The sequence below is a fragment of the Carassius auratus genome, unplaced genomic scaffold (genome assembly GCF_003368295.1).
Source record: "Carassius auratus strain Wakin unplaced genomic scaffold, ASM336829v1 scaf_tig00026882, whole genome shotgun sequence".
NCBI classification, from domain to species: domain Eukaryota; kingdom Metazoa; phylum Chordata; class Actinopteri; order Cypriniformes; family Cyprinidae; genus Carassius; species Carassius auratus.
In genome coordinates this window covers 3,796-28,432 of record NW_020525553.1, presented here as the reverse complement: position 1 = coordinate 28,432, position 24,637 = coordinate 3,796, and the positions used below count along the sequence as shown (strand labels likewise).

General features: G+C 38.2%; 1 protein-coding gene across 1 annotated transcript in view; it reads right to left on the bottom strand.

Annotated features, from left to right (window-relative positions):
* The window catches only part of LOC113078857 (NACHT, LRR and PYD domains-containing protein 12-like), a 115,360-nt gene extending 97,375 nt beyond the window's left edge, over positions 1-17,985 (bottom strand). Inside the window, exons 1-11 of the mRNA XM_026251165.1 lie at positions 17,945-17,985; positions 16,931-16,987; positions 16,650-16,754; positions 15,952-16,053; positions 14,665-14,769; positions 14,263-14,364; positions 13,464-13,580; positions 12,994-13,078; positions 11,586-11,781; positions 9,647-11,486; positions 9,336-9,506 (exon numbers count right to left, since the gene is read on the bottom strand). Of these exons, the coding sequence (XP_026106950.1) occupies positions 9,336-9,506; positions 9,647-11,486; positions 11,586-11,781; positions 12,994-13,078; positions 13,464-13,580; positions 14,263-14,364; positions 14,665-14,769; positions 15,952-16,053; positions 16,650-16,754; positions 16,931-16,987; positions 17,945-17,967 (2,903 nt within the window). The 5' untranslated portion in view covers positions 17,968-17,985. The remainder of the gene's footprint in view (positions 1-9,335; positions 9,507-9,646; positions 11,487-11,585; positions 11,782-12,993; positions 13,079-13,463; positions 13,581-14,262; positions 14,365-14,664; positions 14,770-15,951; positions 16,054-16,649; positions 16,755-16,930; positions 16,988-17,944) is intronic.
* Between the last annotated feature and the right edge of the window lie 6,652 nt (positions 17,986-24,637).

Below are 24,637 nucleotides of genomic sequence, written 5' to 3'. Positions count from 1 at the left end.
CTCCGAAGTTTTTCGGAAAGCGGCACAGTTTGCCTGGCTAGAGAGTAAGATTTCCCCGTTTAATGCTCATTCTCCAATTGAATTTTGTAGTAGAAGGCTGTTAAACTTTTTTTGTATTATTATTATTATCTTTCCTGTATTTTGTCTTTACACTATAAGTTGTGGCCAACTGGAAGAATTGTCCTCCTGTCTCCTGACCGGAACGAGTTCAGACGGATGTACAGCATCAGGGAACGCTTGCAGTGCAGAGCCCTTTTCAAGTTTAACCCACCAGGGTACAGGGAAGAGACCGGCGTGGTGATCTTCTGGGCTTTTGTTTACAAAAGATTTTGTTCCAAGGACTGTTTTTTTTTGTTGCATGAAACACATTTGTGTGTTAAGTTAATTGAAGGGAAATAGAGAATGGGCTGAGATCAACTGGTTTTGATTATTAATTGATGTAATTTAAAGTTAAACTTTGCACTGTATAATGTTTTAATAAAAAGCTATGGAAAACACGTGCATGACAACAGGTTTCAGTCATTTACATCAGTCTATCATTCTTTAAGGTTTCTCATATTTGATGATAACATGATTTGCTATGCATTGCTCATAATGGATTCTTAGTTTAGTTGTGACAGGATTGTGAGGATTATGTCACGGTAGGAAATCCAGTGTTTCCTCCGTGTCATGTTTTGTTATTGTTTTTGTACTTACGTTGTCCCCATGTGCTCGTTTAGTTGATTGTCATCACCTGGGTGTTGATTGTCTCGCTCCAGCTGATCTCCATCACACCTCAGCTACTTATACTCACCTCGCTCTCTCTCTGTTGTCAGATCCTCTCTCATGTCTCCGTGTCCTAGTTGGATTACCGTCTTCCGTGTTCGTATGTTGGATTGGATTAGTGTTGTCGTCCTCGTGTCAGTGTTCCGGTCTGTTCCTGGTTTCACCCATTGACCTCCTTCACCTGCACCATCGACTTCACCCTCCAGCTCCTCTCACGCCACCGTAGACCTTCCTTGCCATTGCCAACATTCTGGACTCTCTTTCTAATAAACATCATCTTATTACCTGCAATTGCTTCCTCCTCATTTACCTGTCGTTACAGAAGGATCTGACCATCATGGAAGCAGCAGGTAATCGCTCCCCATCTCAGCTGGAGGACGTTTTGCAGAGAGTCGCTGATCGTATGGAACGCCAAGACAAGGCGATAGATGAGATGGGTCGAGCTTTCCAAGCAATGGTGACGAAGGTGTCCGAGCTCGCTCTCCAGGCTCAACATCAACAACAACCGCCACCCGCTGCGCCTCCCACACCACCCACACCGCCGATCGTCTCCGGAGGGATTTCCCAGCCCGAACCACGCCTCCCCATTCCGGAGAAATATGCGGGTGAGCCAGAGTTTTGTCGTTCATTCCTGTCTCATTGTTCTCTGCACTTCGCCATGCAGCCCCGCACGTTCTACACCGAGGAAATGAAGGTGGCATTCGTCTTGTCACTACTGACGGGAAGGGCTGCCCTCTGGGGGACGGCGGTGTGGGAGAATCAAGACAGCTGCTGTGCCTCGTTCCACGCCCTTTCGGAGGAGATGAGACGGGTCTTCGACCGCTCCGTCGCCGGGAGGGAAGCGGCTAGACTTCTCACGGACCTTCGTCAAGAGGACAGGTCCGTATCCGATTACTCGATTGAGTTCCGCACCCTGGCGGCGGAGTATAAGTGGAACGAAGAGGCGCAGTGGGATCACTTCCTGCATGGGCTGGCTGACCGCATCCAACAGGAGATCCGCGCCGTCGAGCTCCCCACTTCTCTCAATAGCCTGATTGATCTCACCATCAGAGTTGACAACCGACTCGATCAAGCCGCCAGACGGAGGGGGAGAGCAGTTCTCGCGAACAGACCGGAGGCTCAGTGTCAGCGCTCAGAGGTTGCGGTCAGCCCACCGGGAGATCTTGAACCCATGCAGGTGGGGCGAGCTCGGCTCTCCCGGGAGGAGAGGATCAGGCGGAGATCCCTGGGACTATGTTTATACTGCGGCAGCCAAGAACATCATATCCAGCGTTGTCCGGTAAAAGACCAAGCCCGATAGTAAAACTGAGGCTACTATCGGGTGGGATCTCTGCCAGGAAGACCTCATCTACATCGACACTCCTTCCGGTGAGTCTACGGTGGTCCACCCACGCACTCGATCATCACGCTTTGTTGGATTCTGGGGCAGAGGGTAGTTTCATGGACTTCGAGTTCGCTTGTAAGCTTAACATTCCTCTCACCTCCCTCAAACACCCCATTGCACCCTTTGCTCTCAACGGACACAGATTACCAGTCATCACACAGACCACATTACCTGTTTCTCTCATCACATCTGGCAACCATACTGAGGAGATCTCATTCTACATCACGGACTCACCTCAATCCCCCATCGTTCTCGGTCACACCTGGCTTCAGAAACACAACCCCAGGATCAATTGGCGCCTTGGATCTGTGGTTAGCTGGAGTGAGGAATGTCATTTGTCTTGTCTTTTGTCTGCTGGTGTTAATGTTTCTGAGTCTGTGTTTCAGGGGGAAGCAGTGGATTTGGCTAACGTGCCCGCGGAGTACCACGACCTGAAGGAGGTGTTCAGTAAGTCTCGTGCTGATTCTCTTCCTCCTCATCGTCCCTATGACTGTGCGATAGAGTTATTGCCAGGTACTTCTCCGCCTAAGGGCAAGTTATATTCTTTGTCTATTCCAGAGACGGCGGCCATGGAGAAATATATATCCAGTTCTCTAGCAACGGGGTTTATCCGCCCTTCTTCTTCTCCAGCGGGGGCGGGGTTCTTTTTTGTGGGAAAGAAGGACGGATCCTTGCGACCTTGCATTGACTACCGAGGGCTGAACAACATAACGGTAAAGAATACCTATCCTTTGCCACTTATGTCTTCAGCTTTTGAGAGGTTGCAGGGAGCGTCCGTTTTCACTAAATTGGACTTACGTAATGCTTATCATTTGGTCCGCATCAGGGAGGGGGATGAGTGGAAGACTGCCTTTAACACCCCTAGAGGCCATTTTGAGTACTGCGTGATGCCGTTCGGGCTAACCAACTCGCCGGCAGTCTTTCAAGCACTCGTTAATGACGTGTTGCGAGACATGGTCGATCTGTTCATATATGTTTACCTGGATGACATATTGATTTTTTCTTCGTCTCTCCAGGAACACGTGCAACACGTACGACGAGTGCTTCTGCGGTTGCTAGAGAATGGATTGTTTGTCAAGGCGGAGAAATGCGTTTTTCATGCACAGTCTGTTTCTTTTCTAGGACACATCATTTCGACTGAGGGTGTTCGCATGGATCCTGAGAAGGTTAAGGCTGTGGTAAATTGGCCATCCCCAGAGTCTCGCAAGGCCCTGCAGAGATTTCTGGGGTTCGCCAATTTTTACCGGCGTTTCATTCGCAATTTCAGCCAACTAGCCGCTCCTCTGACCGCCTTGACCTCCCCTAGTTTGACGTTCAGGTGGTCAGACGCAGCTGAGGCTGCGTTTGCCAAACTGAAAAGCTGCTTTGTTTCAGCTCCCATTCTCGTCACCCCTGATCGCTCACGTCAATTCATAGTGGAGGTCGACGCGTCAGAGGTGGGGGTAGGAGCAGTGTTATCCCAACGCGCATCCTCAGACGGAAAGGTGCATCCGTGCGCGTATTATTCTCACCGTTTATCTCCTGCAGAAGTTAATTATGACATTGGCAATCGAGAGTTGTTGGCAGTCAAACTTGCACTGGAGGAATGGCGTCACTGGCTTGAGGGGTCGGGTGTACCTTTCATTGTATGGACGGACCATAAGAATCTCGAATACATTAGAACCGCCAAAAGACTTAACTCCAGGCAGGCTCGGTGGGCATTGTTTTTCGGTCATTTCGATTTTACACTTTCTTACCGGCCGGGTTCCAAAAACATCAAACCCGATGCTTTATCCCGTCTTTTTGAGCGTTCCGATCGTACTGCTACTCCCGAGCCCATTTTACCGGGGACCATCATTATCTCCGCGCTCAGATGGGAGGTCGAATCGAAGGTGTTGACCGCCTTAGAAGGGGTAACGCCCCCGGCTCGTTGCCCACCGAACCGATTGTTTGTGCCGGAGGGGTTACGGTCAGACGTTCTCCAGTGGGGTCATTGTTCCAGTGTTGCTTGTCACCCAGGGGTTAGTAGAACTAGATTTCTAGTCAAGCAACGATTTTGGTGGCCTGGTATGGCTCGTGACGTCCACGATTTCGTCTTGGCTTGTTCAGTTTGCGCTATTGGTAAGACCTCCAATCGACCTCCAGATGGGTTACTCTTACCGCTGTCTGTCCCTTCAAGACCCTGGTCCCACATTTCGCTAGATTTTATCACCGCCCTCCCGCCCTCTAAAGGCAATACGGTGATTTTAACCGTAGTGGACCGGTTCTCGAAGGCGACTCATTTTATTCCCTTGCCCAAATTACCTTCAGCCAAGGAAACAGCGGTAGCTGTCATTGACCACGTCTTCCGCATACATGGCCTTCCGACAGACGTGGTTTCTGACAGGGGTCCCCAATTTGTGTCCAAATTTTGGCGAGAATTTTGTAAATTGTTAGGAGCGACTGTTAGTCTTTCTTCCGGGTTCCATCCCCAGAGCAATGGTCAAACCGAACGAGCCAATCAGGATGTCGAGAGGGTTTTGCGATGTTTGGCTTCCAGTAATCCTTCGTCCTGGTGTCAGCAACTCTCAGTTGTGGAGTACGCACACAACTCTTTGCCAGTGTCATCTACGGGCATGTCTCCATTTAAGTGTAGTTTAGGGTACCAACCACCTAATTTTGTCAGTACGGAATCCGAGGTTTCGGTCCCCTCCGCACACGCACTAGTCCAGAGGTGTCACCGCACCTGGACCAGAGCTCGCAGAGCTCTGCTCCAGGCTAGGTCGCGCACCAAGGCTAAGGCCGATCGCCACCGGTCGAAGCCTCCCCGTTACGTCGTCGGTCAAAGAGTGTGGCTTTCTACCCAGAATATTCCTATGCGTTCCGTTTCTAACAAACTTGCTCCCAAATTTATTGGCCCGTTTTCTATTACCAAGATTATTAATCCGGTAACCGTGCGTCTTAGCCTTCCTCCGGCGTACAGGAGGATTCATCCCGTGTTCCATGTGTCCAAAATTAAATCGGTGATTTCTTCCCGTCTTAATCCGCCTGCCCCGGTTCCCCCCCCGCCTCGTCTCGTTAATGGGGAAACCACCTATTCGGTTAATCGTATTCTGGACTCTAGACGGAGGGGACGCGGTTTTCAGTACTTGGTGGATTGGGAGGGTTACGGTCCGGAGGAGAGAAGCTGGGTTCCTGCTCGGGACATATTGGATCACCACCTTATAGATGATTACAATCTACAGGTAAAGCAGGCTGGGAACGTCAGGTGACGTCCTAGGGGAGAGGGTACTGTCACGGTAGGAAATCCAGTGTTTCCTCCGTGTCATGTTTTGTTATTGTTTTTGTACTTACGTTGTCCCCATGTGCTCGTTTAGTTGATTGTCATCACCTGGGTGTTGATTGTCTCGCTCCAGCTGATCTCCATCACACCTCAGCTACTTATACTCACCTCGCTCTCTCTCTGTTGTCAGATCCTCTCTCATGTCTCCGTGTCCTAGTTGGATTACCGTCTTCCGTGTTCGTATGTTGGATTGGATTAGTGTTGTCGTCCTCGTGTCAGTGTTCCGGTCTGTTCCTGGTTTCACCCATTGACCTCCTTCACCTGCACCATCGACTTCACCCTCCAGCTCCTCTCACGCCACCGTAGACCTTCCTTGCCATTGCCAACATTCTGGACTCTCTTTCTAATAAACATCATCTTATTACCTGCAATTGCTTCCTCCTCATTTACCTGTCGTTACAGATTAATGAGGTTTTCAGTAGTGCAGTTCAGAAAACAAATAACAGAAAGTAACAAGTGTTTTTGGGCAAGTTCTTGAGAACCTTTATAGTTCCTTCCTTGCAAAAAGTAACCATGGATTTATTGTAGTAAAAATATTTGTTGGCACATTAATTACTGTGAGCTGTAATTATAAAAACACCATAGTTTTACTATAGTTACTGTAGCAGAACCATAGTAAATTTTCGTAGGGGCCAAGGGAATGTTCAGAATATTATTGGTGACGTTCAGAGACTGGTGACAATTTGTTACACCCACGACACACACACACACACACACACACACATATATATATATATATATATATATATATATATATATATATATACACACACACACACACACACACACATATATATGTATGTATATATTATTTGAATATATAAATCAAGGTACTCCATGACTATCTACATAACCATACTTCGCATAATATTGCCGTGTCATTTTCAAACCAGCGAGTAATGCAGAGGTAGCGTCTACACTACAGCCATTGAGGGAGTAGACCATTTATTTTTATTCTGTTCGTCGTAATCCAAAACTCTTTGTATTTATACGGTATGTTGTGGAAATGCAACAATAAATGCAAAAACACAACATGTATATTCACTTTTTAATTTATATTAAAAGTTTTTTCATCTTCGTGTCTACTTCCGCATTCCAATCCTGCTAATAGCGTCATAATTCTCTATACCAATAAGCTGTAAAATCGTCACTCATCTGTACACCAATAAGCTCATCTTAATCATAAACCAATAACCGCTGAGGTGGGCGGGGCGACACGTGTCGCTCCGCCCCAACGTGTCGCCCCGCCCCATCGTCCAGACTGCACTCTGGGATACTTGCTGCGAGGGGCGATGGGGGTATGTGACGAGTGGGGCGGGGCCGAGGGACGTGGGAACGAGGAGCGAGACCCACCGGTCTCGAGTCCCACGGAGGAGATGGAAGGATATAAAACTGGAGCGACGACAGTGGAGAGAGGACCAGGCCTGGGCTTTATTTATGCTTTGGTTTTTATTTCTGTTTTGTGTTTATTTTTGTAATTAAAGTCTTCATTTTGATTGTCCGCTGGTTCCCGCCTCCTTCTTCCGGATGAATATGAAGGTTTTATTATTACTCTGTGTCAGTGGCTGTCTGCACTAATTGCAACTAGCTATATATTATATTTACACTATGTTAAAATAGTATTATAAATAGCAGAAAAACATGCTAATTGCAAATAGTTGCAATTATCTGCACCTCAGTATTGTAGTACATTATAAAACAGTATGGAGTAATTACTTATTGAGTGTAAATTATAATTTAATTCATATTATTAAATGTATGCTAACTTATTGGGAAAATAAAGCCCTCCCTCACAACTTTTAGATTTTTTCTTTAATTTTTATTGAAAATGAATGCTTTTATTATGTGATTTTGAAATTTGAAAAGGGAGGAAAAAAACTTTGTCAAAAGGCAGATTCGAACCCGAGTCGAGCACATCAAAATGTTAATAACACACATTTCACCGTCTGCACTATTAGAGTTGACGACTGAATGTTAATATATTGTAAATAAAATACTACACAGATATTGCTGAATAAATTCCATATAATTTTACCTCAGATAAAACATGGTTAAAATAATGGATATGTGCTCTTTGCTGTATTATATTTTACTGTTGTTTTTTTTTTTCATCTTTTTACACCTTAATGTTCTTTAATACTTTTACATTTTATTAGAGTTTTCTGTTTGGTATGCGCATAGGTTTTAATGCACGCGCCACGTGAAAACAACTAACGTCCTGACACAATGCAAATTACACACGCATGCGCTGTCACCATGTTAATGCACATGCATGTTATGGACATACCTTACGTCACTTTGCACATGTGCCGTAAACATAATGTCACTGTGCTACAGTCTGCAGCGAGTAGTGTCTCGATAGGAAACTCTAATTTCTGTGAAAATGAACCTGAAGATTTGGATCATCTTTTCTGTTTGTGTGAAGTTGTATAGACTGTTTCAACGGCATCAACATAAACAAACGTTAATGCACGTGAGCGCTTTTGTGGACCTAACTTAACTTCCGGTAGACTCCAAATAGAATCAATAACAACAGTCAAGTCCCTCTAGAGTAGATATTTTTTGATAACAAACAAAATATGTTTGCTGCGTGGATCAGGCGGACTTAATGAAAATGCAAATTCATTCTTTGCCCGCAGGAGATGTTTTAAAGCATAGACATAAAGCGCGAGAAATAGAGGTTTCCCCAGTAACAGCTGTAAACAAAGCAGAGCTGGTACGCTCACACGCGGCTTTATCACGCATATAACATGCAAGTCCTAGGCTACTTCAGAAATACAGCGATATAAAAACAACTGTGCCTCGTTTTGATATTTAAACATAAATGTAAGGAATTATTATTATTAAACGTGCAGTACGTTACGTAATGTTATGTTACTCTTGTTTATTTAACGAAGCCTTTTTGAAAATCGATCAGTTTCAAAATTGTGGCGAGTCTCCAAAAATAAATAAATGTATGGGAAACACATCCCGCAGCACAACCACCTGAGCCCAACTTCAGTTTACTAATCACCTTGGCTTTAACTGCGTTTGTAGATGGCACCGCAGCCTGACCGATATAACACAGACCGGAAGTTAACTTAGGTCCAGGCGCGTGCGCCCGATGAAACCGTCTATAAAGGTTTTGGCTGGACCTTCAACAACTGTTTGTCTCCAAAGGAATTCAGAAGATGAATCTAACAATTAATGATATTTTTTTTTTTTTTTTTATCATGAAAAACTGAACGACTACATTGCAACATTAAACTGTAAAATTTTAAGTTGGTTTGCAGTGCGATGCACTTAATGCCTCATCTGTGGTTATTCTTCAATATTATTCAATAAGGTTCATTAGTTAATTACACTAGTTAACATATATAAATAACATAAATAATAATGAACAATATTTCCAAAGCATATATTTATCTTACTTCATGTTAATTTCAGCATTTAATTATGCGTAGTTGTGTTTGTAAACATGAATGGACTGTTTACTAACATAAACAATGAAAGACTATTAATATTAACATGAACAAAGATTATTAAATTGTGTAATAAATGTATTGTTCATTATTCATTCATGTTAGTTAATACATTCATGTTAACAAATGGCATCTTATTGTAAAGTGTTGCCATTAATATTTATTCATCATTCTGTTGAACTTGACAGTATTTTCTCTCTTGTTAATTCATAGGAGCTTCAAAGAAGACAGAATAAGCCAGAGTCCTTATGTTCATTGGGTGAATAAGAACAAAAATAATATGACTGATATCTTTTCCCCCAAGGTTTCTAGGATAGGATATTGTGAATTCTTATAGCCACAATAACTTTGATATGAAAAATCTAATATCATGACAGCCCTAATCTAGAAAAAATAATGGCATTTGTCTGTTCTCACAACTTACTTCAGTATCTCCAATTTACACATAATATTCTCCAATCCAATGCAGAGCTGCTTTACTCCCGAATCCTGTAGATTATTTTTGGTCATATTCATCTCTATCAGATTGTTATCTGATCCAAGAGCTTTAGCCAAATTTGTACAGCTCTCATCTGTTAAGTTACAATCATTTAGCCTAAAAGAAAGAAGGAAAAAGCATAATACAATGTATTCTGAGTACTGTTTAAAAATATTGTAACACCCAATTTAAATGAATGATTAAGAACTCTAGTGATGTTTTTTCCAGATGCAAAAAACATGACTTATAGTACTTACACAGCTCTTTTGGAGATTTTCACAACTTCCAGTAGCCTAAAGAGACACTCATCTGATTGCTTGAACTTCTGAAGCTCAAACTCCTCCATCTCTTCCTCTGATGTCAACAACACAAAGGCCACAGCAGACCACTGAGCAGGAGAAAGATCAGAAGATGAGAGACTTCCTTCTCTAAGTTGAGTCTGAATCTTTTCCACCAGAGTTTGATCATTCAGTTCATTCAGACAGTAGAACAGATTGATGGATCTCTCTGGAGACATCTTCTTATCTTCTAATTTCTGCTTGATGTACTCAACTATTTCCTTGTAGTTCTCGTCATTGTTGTCTTGCAGTGTCAACAGACCTCGTAAGAATGGACGATTGGTCTGGAGTGACAGACCAAGAAGAAAGCGAAGGAAAAGATCCAGGTGTCCAGTTTCACTCTCAAGTGCCTTGTTCACTGCAGTCTGGAGCAAATCAATCATGGTTTCATTTTTGTCTTCTTGTTCTGTAGATTCATGTTGATTAAACACACTTTTCTTGCAGATGTCTAGAAACAGATGTGCATAAAGGGCTGCAATAAACTCTTGAATGCTCAAGTGAACAAAGCAGAAAGTGGTACCAAGAATGATCCCTTTTTCCTCCTTAAAGATCTGGGTACACATGCCTGAATACACAGATGCTTCAGAGACGTCAATACCACATTCTTCCAGATCTGTGTCATAAAAGAGCAGATTGTTTCTCTGCAGCTGATGAAATGCCAGTTTCCCCAGTGAAAGGATGGCATCTTTATCCCAGGAAACATTTGGTGTGTATTCTCCATCATACTTTCGTCTGCTCTGCAGCATCTGAAAGCGGAGAAAGTGTGTGTACATTTGTGTCAGAGTCTTGGGAGTGTCTTCAGTATTTGATTTCTGCAGTGTTTTGAAGTCTTCATCAGCCTGATTTCTCACATCATTATTTCTATTCTCCTCTAAAATGTTCTGGAGAACAGTGGCTGTAATCCAGCAGAAGACTGGGATGTAGCACATGACAAAAAGACTCTTTGATTGTTTAACATTATTAATAATTTCATTGGCCAGATCCACATTTGTGAATCTTTTTCTGAAGTACTCCTCCTTTTGTGCATCATTGAATCCTTGTACTTCTGTTACACGGTCAACACATTCGGGAGGAATTTTAATGGCAGCTGCTGGTCTGGTGGTGATCCAGATGAGAGCAGAAGGAAGCAGATTTCCCTTGATCAGGTTTGTGAGGAGAACATCCAGAGAGACTTGTGATGTTACATCACGACATGTTTCATTACCCTCAAAGTTCAGAGGAAGACGACATTCATCCAAACCATCAAGGATGAAGAGTAATTTAAATTTATCATTTCTTGCAAGGTTTAGTCCTTTTATCTCTGGGAAAAACTGATGTATAAGACTTGTCAAGCTTTGTGTCTCTTTCTCCTTTAAGTTCATTTCTCTAAATGCAAGAGGAAATATGAAAGTAATATCCTGATTTTCTTTACCGTCAGCCCAATCCACAATAAACTTTTGCACAGAGATTGATTTTCCGATGCCAGCAACTCCTTTTGTCAGTACAGTTCTGATCTCCTTGTCTTGTTCAGGTGCTTCAAACAAATTTTTGCATTCAACTGGAATCTCTCGTGATTCATGTCGTCTATCAGCAGCCTGAACTTGTCCTACTTCATTTTGGGTATTAACTTGTTTACTAACACTCAGAGTCATACAGAGATCTGTGTAGATGTTCTTCAGAATCTTGGAGTCACCATGCTTTGCAATTCCTTCAGATACAGATTGGTGCTTCTTCTTCAGGTTTGATTTTAGTGGTCGCTGATGAATGAGGACCAGCTCATCTAACACACAAACAAGAAAAAAAAAAAAGATATGCATCAAGATTTTATATTTTATATATTAGTGACAATGAAAAATTGTTATGCCTATGAACCGCTCACCTTGTAGAGCATCTGCAGCCTCACATTGCTTCATATCTCTCAGGAAGTAAAGTGTGATATCAAGAGCTGCTTCTTTGATATCACGCATCTCCTCTATAAAGTCCTGCACAAAGTACTGTGTATTCTCTCTATTTAATATTTTTTTTAACTTTCCCAGCTCATTCTTCAGAAATGCAATTATTTTTTTCTCAAGATCCTGAAAACAAATAGATTTAAAACATATTAAAATATAAACAATGTATGTGTACACTGTAAAAAATAAGTGTAATTTTAACTGTAAAATTTTGTAAAAACGCTACGGAAAAAAACTGATAATAGGTTAACAGTAAGTTCCCTTACTATATACAGGGAAAAACTGTAAAAGATCTAACAAAGCATTTAATGTAAATTTACAGTAAAATTCTGTTAATTATACAGCTTTTAGAAGTAAAAAAAGAACAAATCAATGTATAATTTACAGTCTAAAACTGTAAACTGATATTCCCAGAATTCCCTGCGTGACACTCCACATTTGAAAGTATTTTGTTTAAATAATCATGTTTTTAAATAGTTCTCGTTATCAGTTATGTACATTTGAGCTTTATGTTACATCTTCTGTTGCTTAATGAAAGTTTTTTGCATTATTTAAGTATCACGTGTGTTACCATGATGGTGTTTTGTGTTTCCATAAATGTGCACCTTCTATATGTTAATATATACTTCTGCTTGTGGTGAAGCTACTTGTGATGAGCTTTGATACTTCATGTGGCTTTCTCTTATACAGTACCATCTTTATTATTATGGTGGTTGTCAGTATTTTCAAGGTACAAAACAGATTTAATTTTGTGTGTTGTTGAATTTACTGGTTTATATTCACATTTTCTTGTTTGTAAATTACAGCTTTATATTGTAAAATTAACAGTTTTTGACGTAAATGTGTTTACAGTTTTCTGTATTTTTACAAAATTATTCTGGCAACCACAGCTGCCAAAAAGTTTTTGTAAAAACAACAAGAAATTTTTTACAGTGTAGTACATATGACAGGCAAGCAATGCACTCATGAAGTTTCCCAGCACTGACAGAATAAACTATTAGCAAGGTAAAGTGTTGGTGAATGCAAACAAACAAACAGAGATACCAAAAAAATCTTGTATGAATCAAATTCAATAATCAACATGATTTTTGGTATCTTGGTTAATGTGCTTGAAATTAATTTGTCACACAGCTGAAACATGTCTTCTATTTTATTTTTGAGTTGAGATTTAAATGAGGGATTGTTAGAACATCAGTGAGGAGAAAAAATATTTATATTGAGTAAAGTTTTAAAAAGTATTTAAATTAAAAATAAATGGAATTTGTACAATAACTTATTAGTATGTTAGATCATTCATTCATTTATTCATTGTGGTATTTATGAAATTCTACTTGCCTTGAAGATCCAGAGGAGATTTTCTCTGAAATTCTTGCGGTTGCGGTAATTCTTGTAGTTTGTGTCTGATTTCTCAAACTGAACCCTGGTAGTAAAATAAAGGTGGATTAAAAAAAAAAAATCCATACAATTGGCTCAGTTACTAGAAAGATCAGAGTTATGTGTAGGCACTGTCCTCTTGGTTGTAATAACAGACTTTAATACAGTTGCATATGAATTCCTCATGAACCTGATGATTCAAATGTATGATCTTATTTGGTGCTGAATTTAACCTTAAAAAATTGTTATTGTTTTTCATATTTTCATTGTTATATGGATCACTGAACATAATCAATTTGCTTCAAAAAGCACATTACATTCAAAACCTATGTTACTTTTTTGACTTTGGCAAAGTAGATGCATTTATTTAGTAATTTATTGTAATAAAAAAAATAAAATAAAAAAAAAACTGTGGTATATTGTGTTTTCACCTGTTGAGAAGAAAAGTTGCCAGTTCCACATCACTCTTCAATCCCTTCTGTGCTTTCAGAGCATCCCACCGTGTAATTTCTGCACCAATATTTACTGTGGACTTTTGTCCTTTGTTACTAAACCAAACACAAAAAAAGAAGAAAATCACATAAAAAATAACAGATTCACAGCTGTTAATATCATATGATCAAACCATTGCCAAACCAACTGCTCACTGCTACCTACAGTACTTTATAAGCACAGAAAAGTAGTTGATGGGAAATACAGTTTTATGATAAAAAAACAGAACACGTGAAACACCTTTTGGAAGGTGATGGTGTTATCTCACTGAAGTTTGGTCTATCTCCCTTTGAATGGTCACTCTTCATAGACACAGAGCTGGACACATGTGATTCAGATCTTTCACTAATGAATAAAAAAAGTAAAATAAAAATAGGTAAAGAGGTCTTGTGTTGCAAACGAACTGTTCTGTACTTCCATGGTGAATGTATGAGCCCTAGTGGCTACCTGTGTAACTAAACGAATATGTTCATTAAAGATTAAACAGTTTGCAATACATTATGTTCTGTGATTCATTTTTGTATTTAATCAAGTTCTGTTATATGCACCACAGTGAGAAAAAAAAGAAAATGACTATAATGCAAAATACAAATGACAAATATTTTAGCAAATCTTAAATAACACAATTATATAAGTCAATATAATTCTCCACAGTATGTTATGCATGATGACAGATTTCATTTAGTAATAAATAAACAATGGATCACTGTAAGATGGTTGGAGGAAGAGATGATATACCTCTTGTTACATGGTGTTTTCTCACTGAAGTTCGGTACATCACCCTTTGACCGGTCACTCTTCACAGACACAGAACTGGACACATGTGAACCTGATCTTACACTAATGACACAAAGAACAGACAGGAAATAAAACACTATTACTGGAGATTCTTCAGTCTAATGTTGCAAATTAGATAGATTCGATAATTAGATAAAATGGATAAGTGGTTGCAAGATCTAATTTGTTCCTCCTTGTGGTTGCCTGTGTAACTGTATTACTGTAATAAAGCTCCAGATTGGATTCAATAAAGAATAAAGCAGACATTGTACTCTCTGATTTATTCTTGTATTTAGTCAAGGTCCATCACATGCATCACACTGAATTAGTTAACATCACCATAATGTAAAACACAAGAAACACCTTTTTGAAGGTGATGTTTTTTTCTCACTGAAGTTCGGTCCATCACCTTTTGACCGGTCACTCTTCACAGACACAGAACTGGACACAAGTGAGCCTGATCTTACACTAATGACACAAAGAATAAAAAGAAAAACACTATTACAGGAGATTCTTCCAGCTAGCCAAGCACTCACATAACAAACGGTTTGAGTTAAGTTACCTGTCAGGTATTACAATGTGAGTAAACAGATATCCTTAAAAACCTGACAAATAGGTTTACTCAAATTGTTTGAGGAAAACGATTGCCTTAAACCATTTAAGTTGAAAAAAACTATCAGTTATAAGTACTCTGAACTTAATTCAGTTGAGTTCACTGAAAGAAAATATACATTGCAATTAAGTAATTAAGGCCTGGTTCACACGGGACGATTTTAAAATTGTCAGCCGATTTTCCAAACCTGAGAGACCCCACACACATCGATAAAAAATCACGGGTCTAACAGTTTTGGTCATTCAGTGTGTAGTGTGCAGCCACATGGCAATATCAACACATCACACATGAACCGATTTGACTCCCGATCATTCCCAGGTCAGACGGGAAATCTCGCAAAATCCCTCCAGATCAAACGTGACTTCAGAGTAAACAATCATGGCGGACGAAGAGGATGCAGTGGCCATAGTTTGTGCTGTGTTTTTAACGAAAAAAAAAATCATAAGAAAAACAAGAAAAGGCAATGATCAAAGAGGTGGAGACAACGCGAGCATGGACTATACTTGCTATATCATAATATGGAGATAAGTTGTTGTTTTATCTCATATAAATGTTGTTACACAGATTAATAACCATTGAAATAAACGTTCATATATTCGTTTCCATGTACTCTGGTGGACTGCAGTTGTGGATGTAGTTATGCCCATCGACTTTATTTGTATTGATATATTTGTTATGTTATATACGCCGGCTGTTTTGATGTAGTTTCCCGGTACTTCCTCACCGCCTCGTCACCTCGCTTTCTGATTGGCTACACGCCACAGTCCACAGGCTGCGTGATTGTTTGTCCTCGGGGACACGACACACGAGAAGAAATCGGGCCAAATAAATCCAACATGTTGGATATCCCCGATTTGAGATCGGAGCGGTCCCGACATTCTTCCGAGCAGAGGAGAGCAGTCTTAACACACCACTCTGACGTCTACAGAAGATCTTATTGAGAATGAACTTAGGTTTAGATGTTGATTTATTGTTTCATTTGAAGTAACCATGTTAGAGATCACTGTAAAACGCTTCGAAAAACACACATGAAATACCTATTTTTAAATGGTGTTTCCTCAGGAAAATTTGGTCCGTCTCCTTTTGACCGGTCACTTTTCACAGACACAGAGCTGGACACATGTGAGCCTGATCTTACTCTAATTACACAAAGAAAAAAAAAATCAAGAAATACAGGGGTTATTTCAGTCTCATTTGAAGATGAGTTGCAAATGGTAATTAAATGCAGTATAGCTGTACATTGTATTATTCATTCAAGTTCTATCACATACAACACAGTGAAAACATTAATGGTTTCAGTTTACTTTGTCTTCATTAGAAAATTGTTTCTGGCTTTAACATACAGTATATAACAGACAGTGTATTAATAAACATTAAAAAAGACATGAAACACTGAATGTAACAAAGCGTGTTAAATTTCTTCTGGTTCATGATGGTGTTTTCTCGCTAAATGATACACGTGAGTCTGATATTTTACTAACAACACAAGAGCAAAAATTTAAGAAAATTATTACGGTCTTATTACAGATTTTTTTTAAATTATATATTATTTTTAATTAAATAAAATATTTTCTTAGTGGCAAGTTAAATTGTGGTGAACCAAACATTTGGAAAAGATTTGACAAACCAACTGTGACTCATTGTTGACTACAAACTATTTATAAAAATAAAAAAAAAACATTGAAATACATCATACAGTTTATGCATGATCAGCATTAAGAAAAACATAAAATACCTTTTAGATGATGATGGAGTTTTCTCAATGAAGTTCGGTCCGTCACCTTTTGAACGGTCACTCCTCATAGACACAGAACTGGGCACAGGTGAACCTGATCTTTCACTGACAAGAGACAATATTATTAGAGCTTCTTCAGTCTCATATTAAGAGCATTGCTATTCTCATGACTATTGAACAGATGAATGTGTTGTGTTTGGTTTTCTGTTTAATCAGTCAAGTTCAATCACAGACACAACAGTGAAGGAATGTAAATAGTGTATGTAAAGCATATAAAATACCTTTTAGCTTGTGATGGTGTTTCATCACTGAAGGACACATGAAGGCCCAATTTTTCACTAATAATAACACAAAGAAGTTTTCTCAGTCTCATTTGAAGAGGCTTCATTCAGATTAATTACAGTAAGTACAATTAAAAAATATATATATAAGTTTAAAATACATATATTTTTACTAAAACTCTAACGTTTTATGATAAATTAAAAAATAAATACTTCCAAACACAGTCTATGTGTGTCTGACAATAAAAAAATATGTGAAATACCTTTTGATAGTTTCTTCATTGAAAAGTGGTACATCACCTTTCACCTGATCACTCTTTACAGACTCAGAGCAGGGAACCTCAAAGTCTGATCTTTCCCTAATGACACAAAGAGGAAAGAGAAAGAAAAAAAAATATGGCAGGAGGTACTTATATTAAGTGTTTTTTTATTTAATTTTATTATTTTTTTGACATGATATCAGTAACGTAATATTCTTGGCGCTATGAGTTTGACTGGAATTTCTTTTTCTTTCATTTTCTTTTTTTTACATTACCACCACCAAACTGTCCTGGAAATGTCATTATCATTTGGCAGACACTTTAATCCAAAGCAACACGCATTCAATAGAGACACATATTTTTTTCAGTTTGAACACAAATATGATCTACTCTTCTGAGTTAGAGCAACACAAACAGGAACAACGTTGTGAGACCTGGCAGATCCCCAATGTTAAAATACCTCAGCTAACCGACTGTTGTCACTGTCCGCATAACTGTGACATGACTAATGCCTTTTCGTTTCAGAGAAATGAAAGTAGTAACTGAGGTGCAAACAACATCTTTACTGGACTCTAGACTCTAGAGAAGTGTTTGAATTTAATAGACCGTTATAAAGGAACACATGATTTTATCCCATTATTCACCCATCTCTCTGAACTTTTATGATAAACACTTGGCTGTAGAGTAAAATATCTGCAATACTAAAACTTAAGTAGTGTTTAAAATGATTCATTAAAAACAGACTCAGTCTTACCTCTGTTCCTCTGAGACACTCATCTCAGATAAAGAGTCCTTTCCTCGCTCCTCTGACATACTGCAGATAAACTGCCGGTGAAAAACAGCACTGTTATCTTTGTGTTGAAGACATTCAGCTGCTCAGCACAACCTGGACATGAAGTGAAAAAAATGACAAATGTTGAGTTGGCAACTAACAAGCTGTAAAAAAAGAAACCCGGGCTCTGAAACTAACCTTAACGTTAATATTACATTTCATTTAGTCTAACAAAACAGGGTGAACGTGATTTCACCAAGTACAACATGTTCCTGGATCAACATTCCTATCAACCAATCAGAATTGAGGGACAACTTTTGAGTAAATATATGTTTTAGACTTACAGTCATCAGGGTTAGGTGCTTCTACACTCTTGTTAATCAGGTATATGGGTATAATTATGGGTAAGGATATGTTTAGGGGTAGGGGATTGGGTTAAGTCTATATTTTTGGGCAGTTATGTTGATCTAAAATCACGGCGACCAACCAAACAGTGTCAGGTTAAGATGTATTTCAGACAATTCTTCATAATATACAGCTGTAAACGGCATTGGACATATTACAGAGGGGGAACTGAACTTTCTGTGCAGTTTTCTATATTTTGCATTCACTTTTATGTAACAAATTAAATTTTTTTTTAGCTCTGGATCATTACGTCACAATTTATTTTATTCATTACAATGGCTCCCAAAATGGCTGAATATATAAATGTAGGCTATTGAGCGAAGTGAACTGAAATATTCTATTTAATCACAGCTGATTTATAACATTCTCTTTTAACACAAATTGAAAAACATTAAAGCAACATTCACCACATTCTTACCTAACTGTGGAGTATCCTCGTAAGAATACGTTCAATATCGCATCATCAATAAAAAAAGAGGGATTAAAAAAAAAAACCTGTAATACATTATTTACAAATAATAATAATAATAATTAACTATTCATTCACATACCACTAACTGTAATCAAGGACGTTTTAAAACTTACTTGCAGTAGTACGACGGTCTTCAGCAGCCAGAACACTGTGCAGAATGCTTTCTCTTTCTCATCTTTACGACCCTGTCACTTGGTGTGATTATGCCAATTCATTTAATTATGGTATTTTCTGCTTGTAGACTTTGTTCATGGTTAGGCATTAACTGGCCGTTTCAACATTCTCATGTTGCTTTGAAGCTCAAAAAATGCAGCACATTTGAGTCTTGACTAAAATTGTGTTAGATCTTTACCAAATCATTCTGTCGGCTTAATACATTTTCCTATGAGATGTGACGTTATAATTCTGATACAGTAGGCTATATCCTGACCAAACAGCAATGTTTTTGTTTTAATATGTGGGAACATCTGGTTGTGATTTACTGAAATGGGCGCCTCCAAACTGCTCTTTCCTAGGATCAGTTTTGTAACCTATTTCACGCCATCATCTTCATTAACATGTATTTTACGTATCTATCTTTTTCCACCCATTATTTCTGAACTACGAATGGATTCATCGCCTGCTTTCAACTCTTTCGGTTTCTATTATATAAACCTCAAATGAGTCCAGCTTAACATGTAAGCCAGCTTGCTTTTTAAGCTTTGTGAATAATGCAAAAAACTTATTTCAAGAATAGGGAAGCAGTTTATTATAATCGTTTCTGATCTCTAAAATAGATCATGTGGTCATCCAATCAGCAAAAAACACTGGCTTCAAGGAGGACAAATTGAAATCTCAATGTGCATGCTCAAAGTGAATAATCACAAACAAATTGTATGCAAAGTGCTCAGGAGTAAACTGCAATAAGGTGAACTTTGTGAATGAAGGAGCAAAAACTATTTTGTGCTACCATTTGCTCCAACAGCAAAAGTCAAGTTATCTTATTTTTATAGTGCTAGGCCTAAAACAGTGAAGGCCCGTCAAACAGGCAGTCTGTTCAACTTGAAGCGGTGCTGTGCAGACAGATCAGTGTTTGACATTGAAGTACGATGAGAGCTATAAATATTAATGGCCAGCTCTGCATGCTTTCCTATCTAATTGCAGTATACTTTGACGTTAAATACTGACTGATTATTTCTGTGTAGCACCCAAGTCAACACACATACCGATGACATTCGAGGGCTGTACAGTGCTCTTAAAAACATTTAATGATGTTTATGCTCCAAATTAATTTAATTACAACCTCCAGTGTTAGAAATAACTTTCTTTTTGATCTGACATGGAATCACAGAATGAGGCAAAATCATTTCATAATATTCTATACAGTGATAAAGGCTATGTTGATTAGCATTGCATTATTAATATACATTCTGCATATAAAAATATCAATGCGATGTCTTGAAGAATAGAGATAGACCATTTAGTCACAACTGTATTTATTGTCTTCATTCTTCATCTGTTCAAACGTCCTATCTGCGTTTTTTTCAGCTACTTTTAGGTTATATGGTCAAAGACAATTATGTATTTACACAGCATTTATATCTAGTGATTATTATTATTATTATTTAAAGCATGCTTAAGACATTATTATTATTTTACATTACATGACGATAGGCCTAGGCTATAGTATGAATGTGATTTATTACAGACCTGAGGGAGTGAGTTACAGTCATTTGGACATGTTTCTTTCTTTTTACTGCCATACTCCATCCCTCTGTTTTTGTTCTTCTTTTGGAAAGTCATCAAATCGCAATGATGGAATTTATTTTCCTGAACGAAGGTCAATTCAACTGCTTGTAGGTGAAATAAACTCACATGGTAATTGAACTGAACAGAATCAATACTGAACTGACTTGAGCTGAATAATGTATTTCTAGAGGTGCTTTACAGCAGAATTGCTTCTCGTTTATGAATCTGCTTTGAAACAATGTGTATTCTTGTATTGACTATCATCTAAATCATAGTGATATTAAAATGGCATTGTAGAAAGTTATACAATTTATATTCAATTAATTAACTGTTTTGTACTAATGAACATTGTTAATTATTGCAAGATTATTGTTAAATATTTTAAAGTAGGACATGGAGGCCTACATCTCCAAGATGTTTGCAAAAGAGCACTTCATGTTGAAAACATCTGTTGTATATCTGACAAACATCAGAAAGCACGGAAAGCAGTTTATCATGCAATCTGAATCATAAACATCTTAAAGACATTGTATAAATGTCTAGTATTTATCAGGATCAAGCTATTGCGAATGAGCACATGCTCTAAAAAATAATACTTCTTTCAGATGAAAACATGCACATCGTGGAGATATCTAGGTTACTTAAAAGTAAAAGTTTCTTCACTCTGTGAAACCAATTTTAATACATTAAAGCTATAAAACTTTTAAGAACAGAGCGAACAGTATCATTAAAGTTGTTGTTGAACGCACAACAGAAACACTTTGTGGAATGGAGAAATAAAAATAAATAAAAAATCAGAAAAGGATCTTTATGTTCCAACATACTGTGGAACACAGGACTCCATCACGGTGAAAAAAGAAAGTAGAAAAAGTATTCAAACTTACAATCAACCAATCAGGAAGATGGTAAGATGTCTACTAATTATGTGTGGACTGCATTACACTGAACCACCCAGATCCAGATGTGCAAACTTTTCCAGATTACTATGAAAATATGAATTGTGACCCTAAATGGGACTACTCATCAAAATATTAAGAAATACACGTTAATATCTTACACATTATAATTATAATTTTAAATTTGACCATCATCATTTAAAAAATCATTAAGTAAAAGCACATTTTATTATTATTTATTAGTATTACTTTTATTATCATTATTATTGTATGAATGTTGCAGAATATATATGTTTTAATGCTTAGTCATTGGAGGCACTCCATGAACGTCATCTGCTCTAAGAGACAAGCTTAGAAGAACCATACACTCTGACACTGTTGTGTTCAAATCAGTATTTCAGTCTGTGAAACAATGCTTTTAACACTAGTTTTGTCTCATAAAACATATTTATAAAAAAACATGTGAAATATATTTGCTACCCCTGCTGACAACAGGTGAATCCAGTCTAATGTGTTTTACTGATCTCAATTCAACTGGCCACCAATGAATAATAATAAAGAATATTACAGAAAATAAAACATCACATCACTATGTTTTTGTACCATAGTATAATCGTAGCGCCATCTAAGTACTAAGGTGCCAACAAAGTATCATGGCATTACCATCTGATTCCATCAGTGTAATACTATACGGTTCTTATTTGTGAAAGAAATGTTTAAAATTACTTAAAAATAATTATTCTGAGATTATTGTCAGTTTTGCTGTTTTAACATGTATGTAATTATTGTTGAAACACTCCATACACCTGTTATAAAGAGATGCTGGTCAGAGGGCCAGACTGGGTCAGAGTATCTCTAAAACGGTAAGGATGGTGGGTTGCTCCCGGTCAGCAGAGGTGAATTTACCAAGAGAAGTCCAAGGAGGGACAAACCACAAACTGGTGACAGAGTGTTGGGTTCACTCAAGATTCACTGACACAACAAAAGATCTACTGTAGCAAAAGAGCAATGTGTCATTGACCCCAGTGAAGAAAATCTGTTATACACACACACACACACACAAATACACAAACATTTAGGGTCGCATCTGAAGGCTGTATACATAATTGAATATGTCTTATTTAAGAAAAGTAATTGACTGTTATTGCTTGTGAGGTTTAAAATACTATAACTTATTTTTTACTTTGAAATTGAATGGTTACTTTTCTTAAATGAAACTTCCCTGATGATGTATGCAGCCTTAAAATGTGACCTCCGGAGGACCCAGCCTAAATGAGACACAGCTACTCAGTCTCTTCTTCTGTACTCTAGAGATCCTATGACCCAGTCTAGATGAGAGGATAAACATGAATCTTAATGTAATTGAAAAGAAACTGAGTTCTGCATTGAACAATAGGTCTAAAAGCTTAGGAAACTGCATAAAGTTGTTACAGTATTGAGCTTTGGGTGAGTGAGCATGTTAATGACTGACACAGATAGTAAGGTTCAATCCTTTAACATTAGTTCACTCATGACAACTCTTGGAAAGGATTGTAAAAGCTTTATTGATAAAATTAGAAACCACCATCCTCCTGAGGAGACAGTGGAAGTTCTGTAAAAAAATAAAAAATAAAACATAAAATAAAATAAAAAGGATTTACAGGACAAAACAAAATTGAGATACAAAATTACAATTTCACCACTGGCTCATAAGTGGATTTGCAAACATGTTAATGGATGTTAAATAACAGAGCAGGACTCAGCAAACAATTTGACATACTTTACTGAACACACATCGACTTACAAAATAGTGCAGGGTAGAGGCGATATTTGACTCAAAGAGAGAGTTGTGTATTTATTCTGTATGGAATGATTTCAAATATTATTTTCTGTTTTTCGTTAAAATGTTTCATAATTGATTAGGGCTGCCTGAAAAAAATCTAATAAAAATGTTCTAGCATTATTATTCTGAACAAGTAAAACTGATTCTTTGTTAAAACATCAATATTTGTAGGCCTGCTTGACTTTAGAAGTCTGATGGTGTTTAACTCTCAGCTAAAGCAGATGACACAACTGCAGCTCCCTCTAGAGACTGAACAGATAACAGCAATGACATCAGTGACTTTAGATGCCTTTGCTTAAGCCCTGCATCTTTGTGACTTTTACATTACATTACCTTTACAATAAACTTGAGCTTATATTACTTTAATGTCACTTATTGATACTTTCCCTTCAGCCATATAATTCTAGTGTCCTCATTTTGATTGTCCCTTTTGAGCATTCGTTTGACAATAAGTAACTTTGCAGCTACATGTCAACTAACTCTCATTAAAATATTAGTAGACTGTTTGATTAATATCTGCTAACTCTTTATTGTGATGGTCTCCCAGCAAATACTGACTATAAGTAACTTTGCAAGTATGTCAACTTATTCTAACCCTGATCCGACCAGTCTACTAATACTCTGTTCAGGGGCGCCTCTATGGTTTATGAGCCCCCTGAGCATCATATTTACTTTGGCAACCTCTGTAAAAATCGTGTGAGGCCAGTAGTCCACATCATTCATAAGTTACAATGTGTTACGTTTTCAAATTAGCAAATGGAGTTGGGATATCATCTAGTGGTCATAGGTAATTCATTTACCAATTTAATTCATTATTTCATATTATATAATATTGTTTTAGTGTTGAGATCAACTGAAAATCAAGTGTTTTAGTGTCAAAGACAGAGTCTGGACAGGCCCTGTTCTGGAGAGTACATATTTGTCTGAACCAAGGCCTTCATGGGGAAATCTATCTGATAGCAGTTCACTGGTTTGAAAATAGTATGATGACAGCATTAAATTATGATATTGTTCTTATTTCATTTTCACACAAACACACAGTGATGAACTCAGTCACAGATTTTCAGTCTAAGAAATCTGACCCTGAATACTGGAGCACCACAGTGGTGTCCCAAACTCTGTCCTGGATTCACTTTTTACTAATGACTTAATTTCCATCCACAGCTCAGATTCCCTCATTAAAATGTGCAGAGGACACAACAGTGATCAGTGCTGGGACAGTCGTATGTGAAGAGATCTGAAACATAGGTCCCCATACCAGCATTAATCCTGGGACGTGTTTGTGTATGGCAGTTTTCTTTTTACAGTGCTCTGAGTGAAAGGGGATTTTATAGATCAGTGCTAGGAATAAA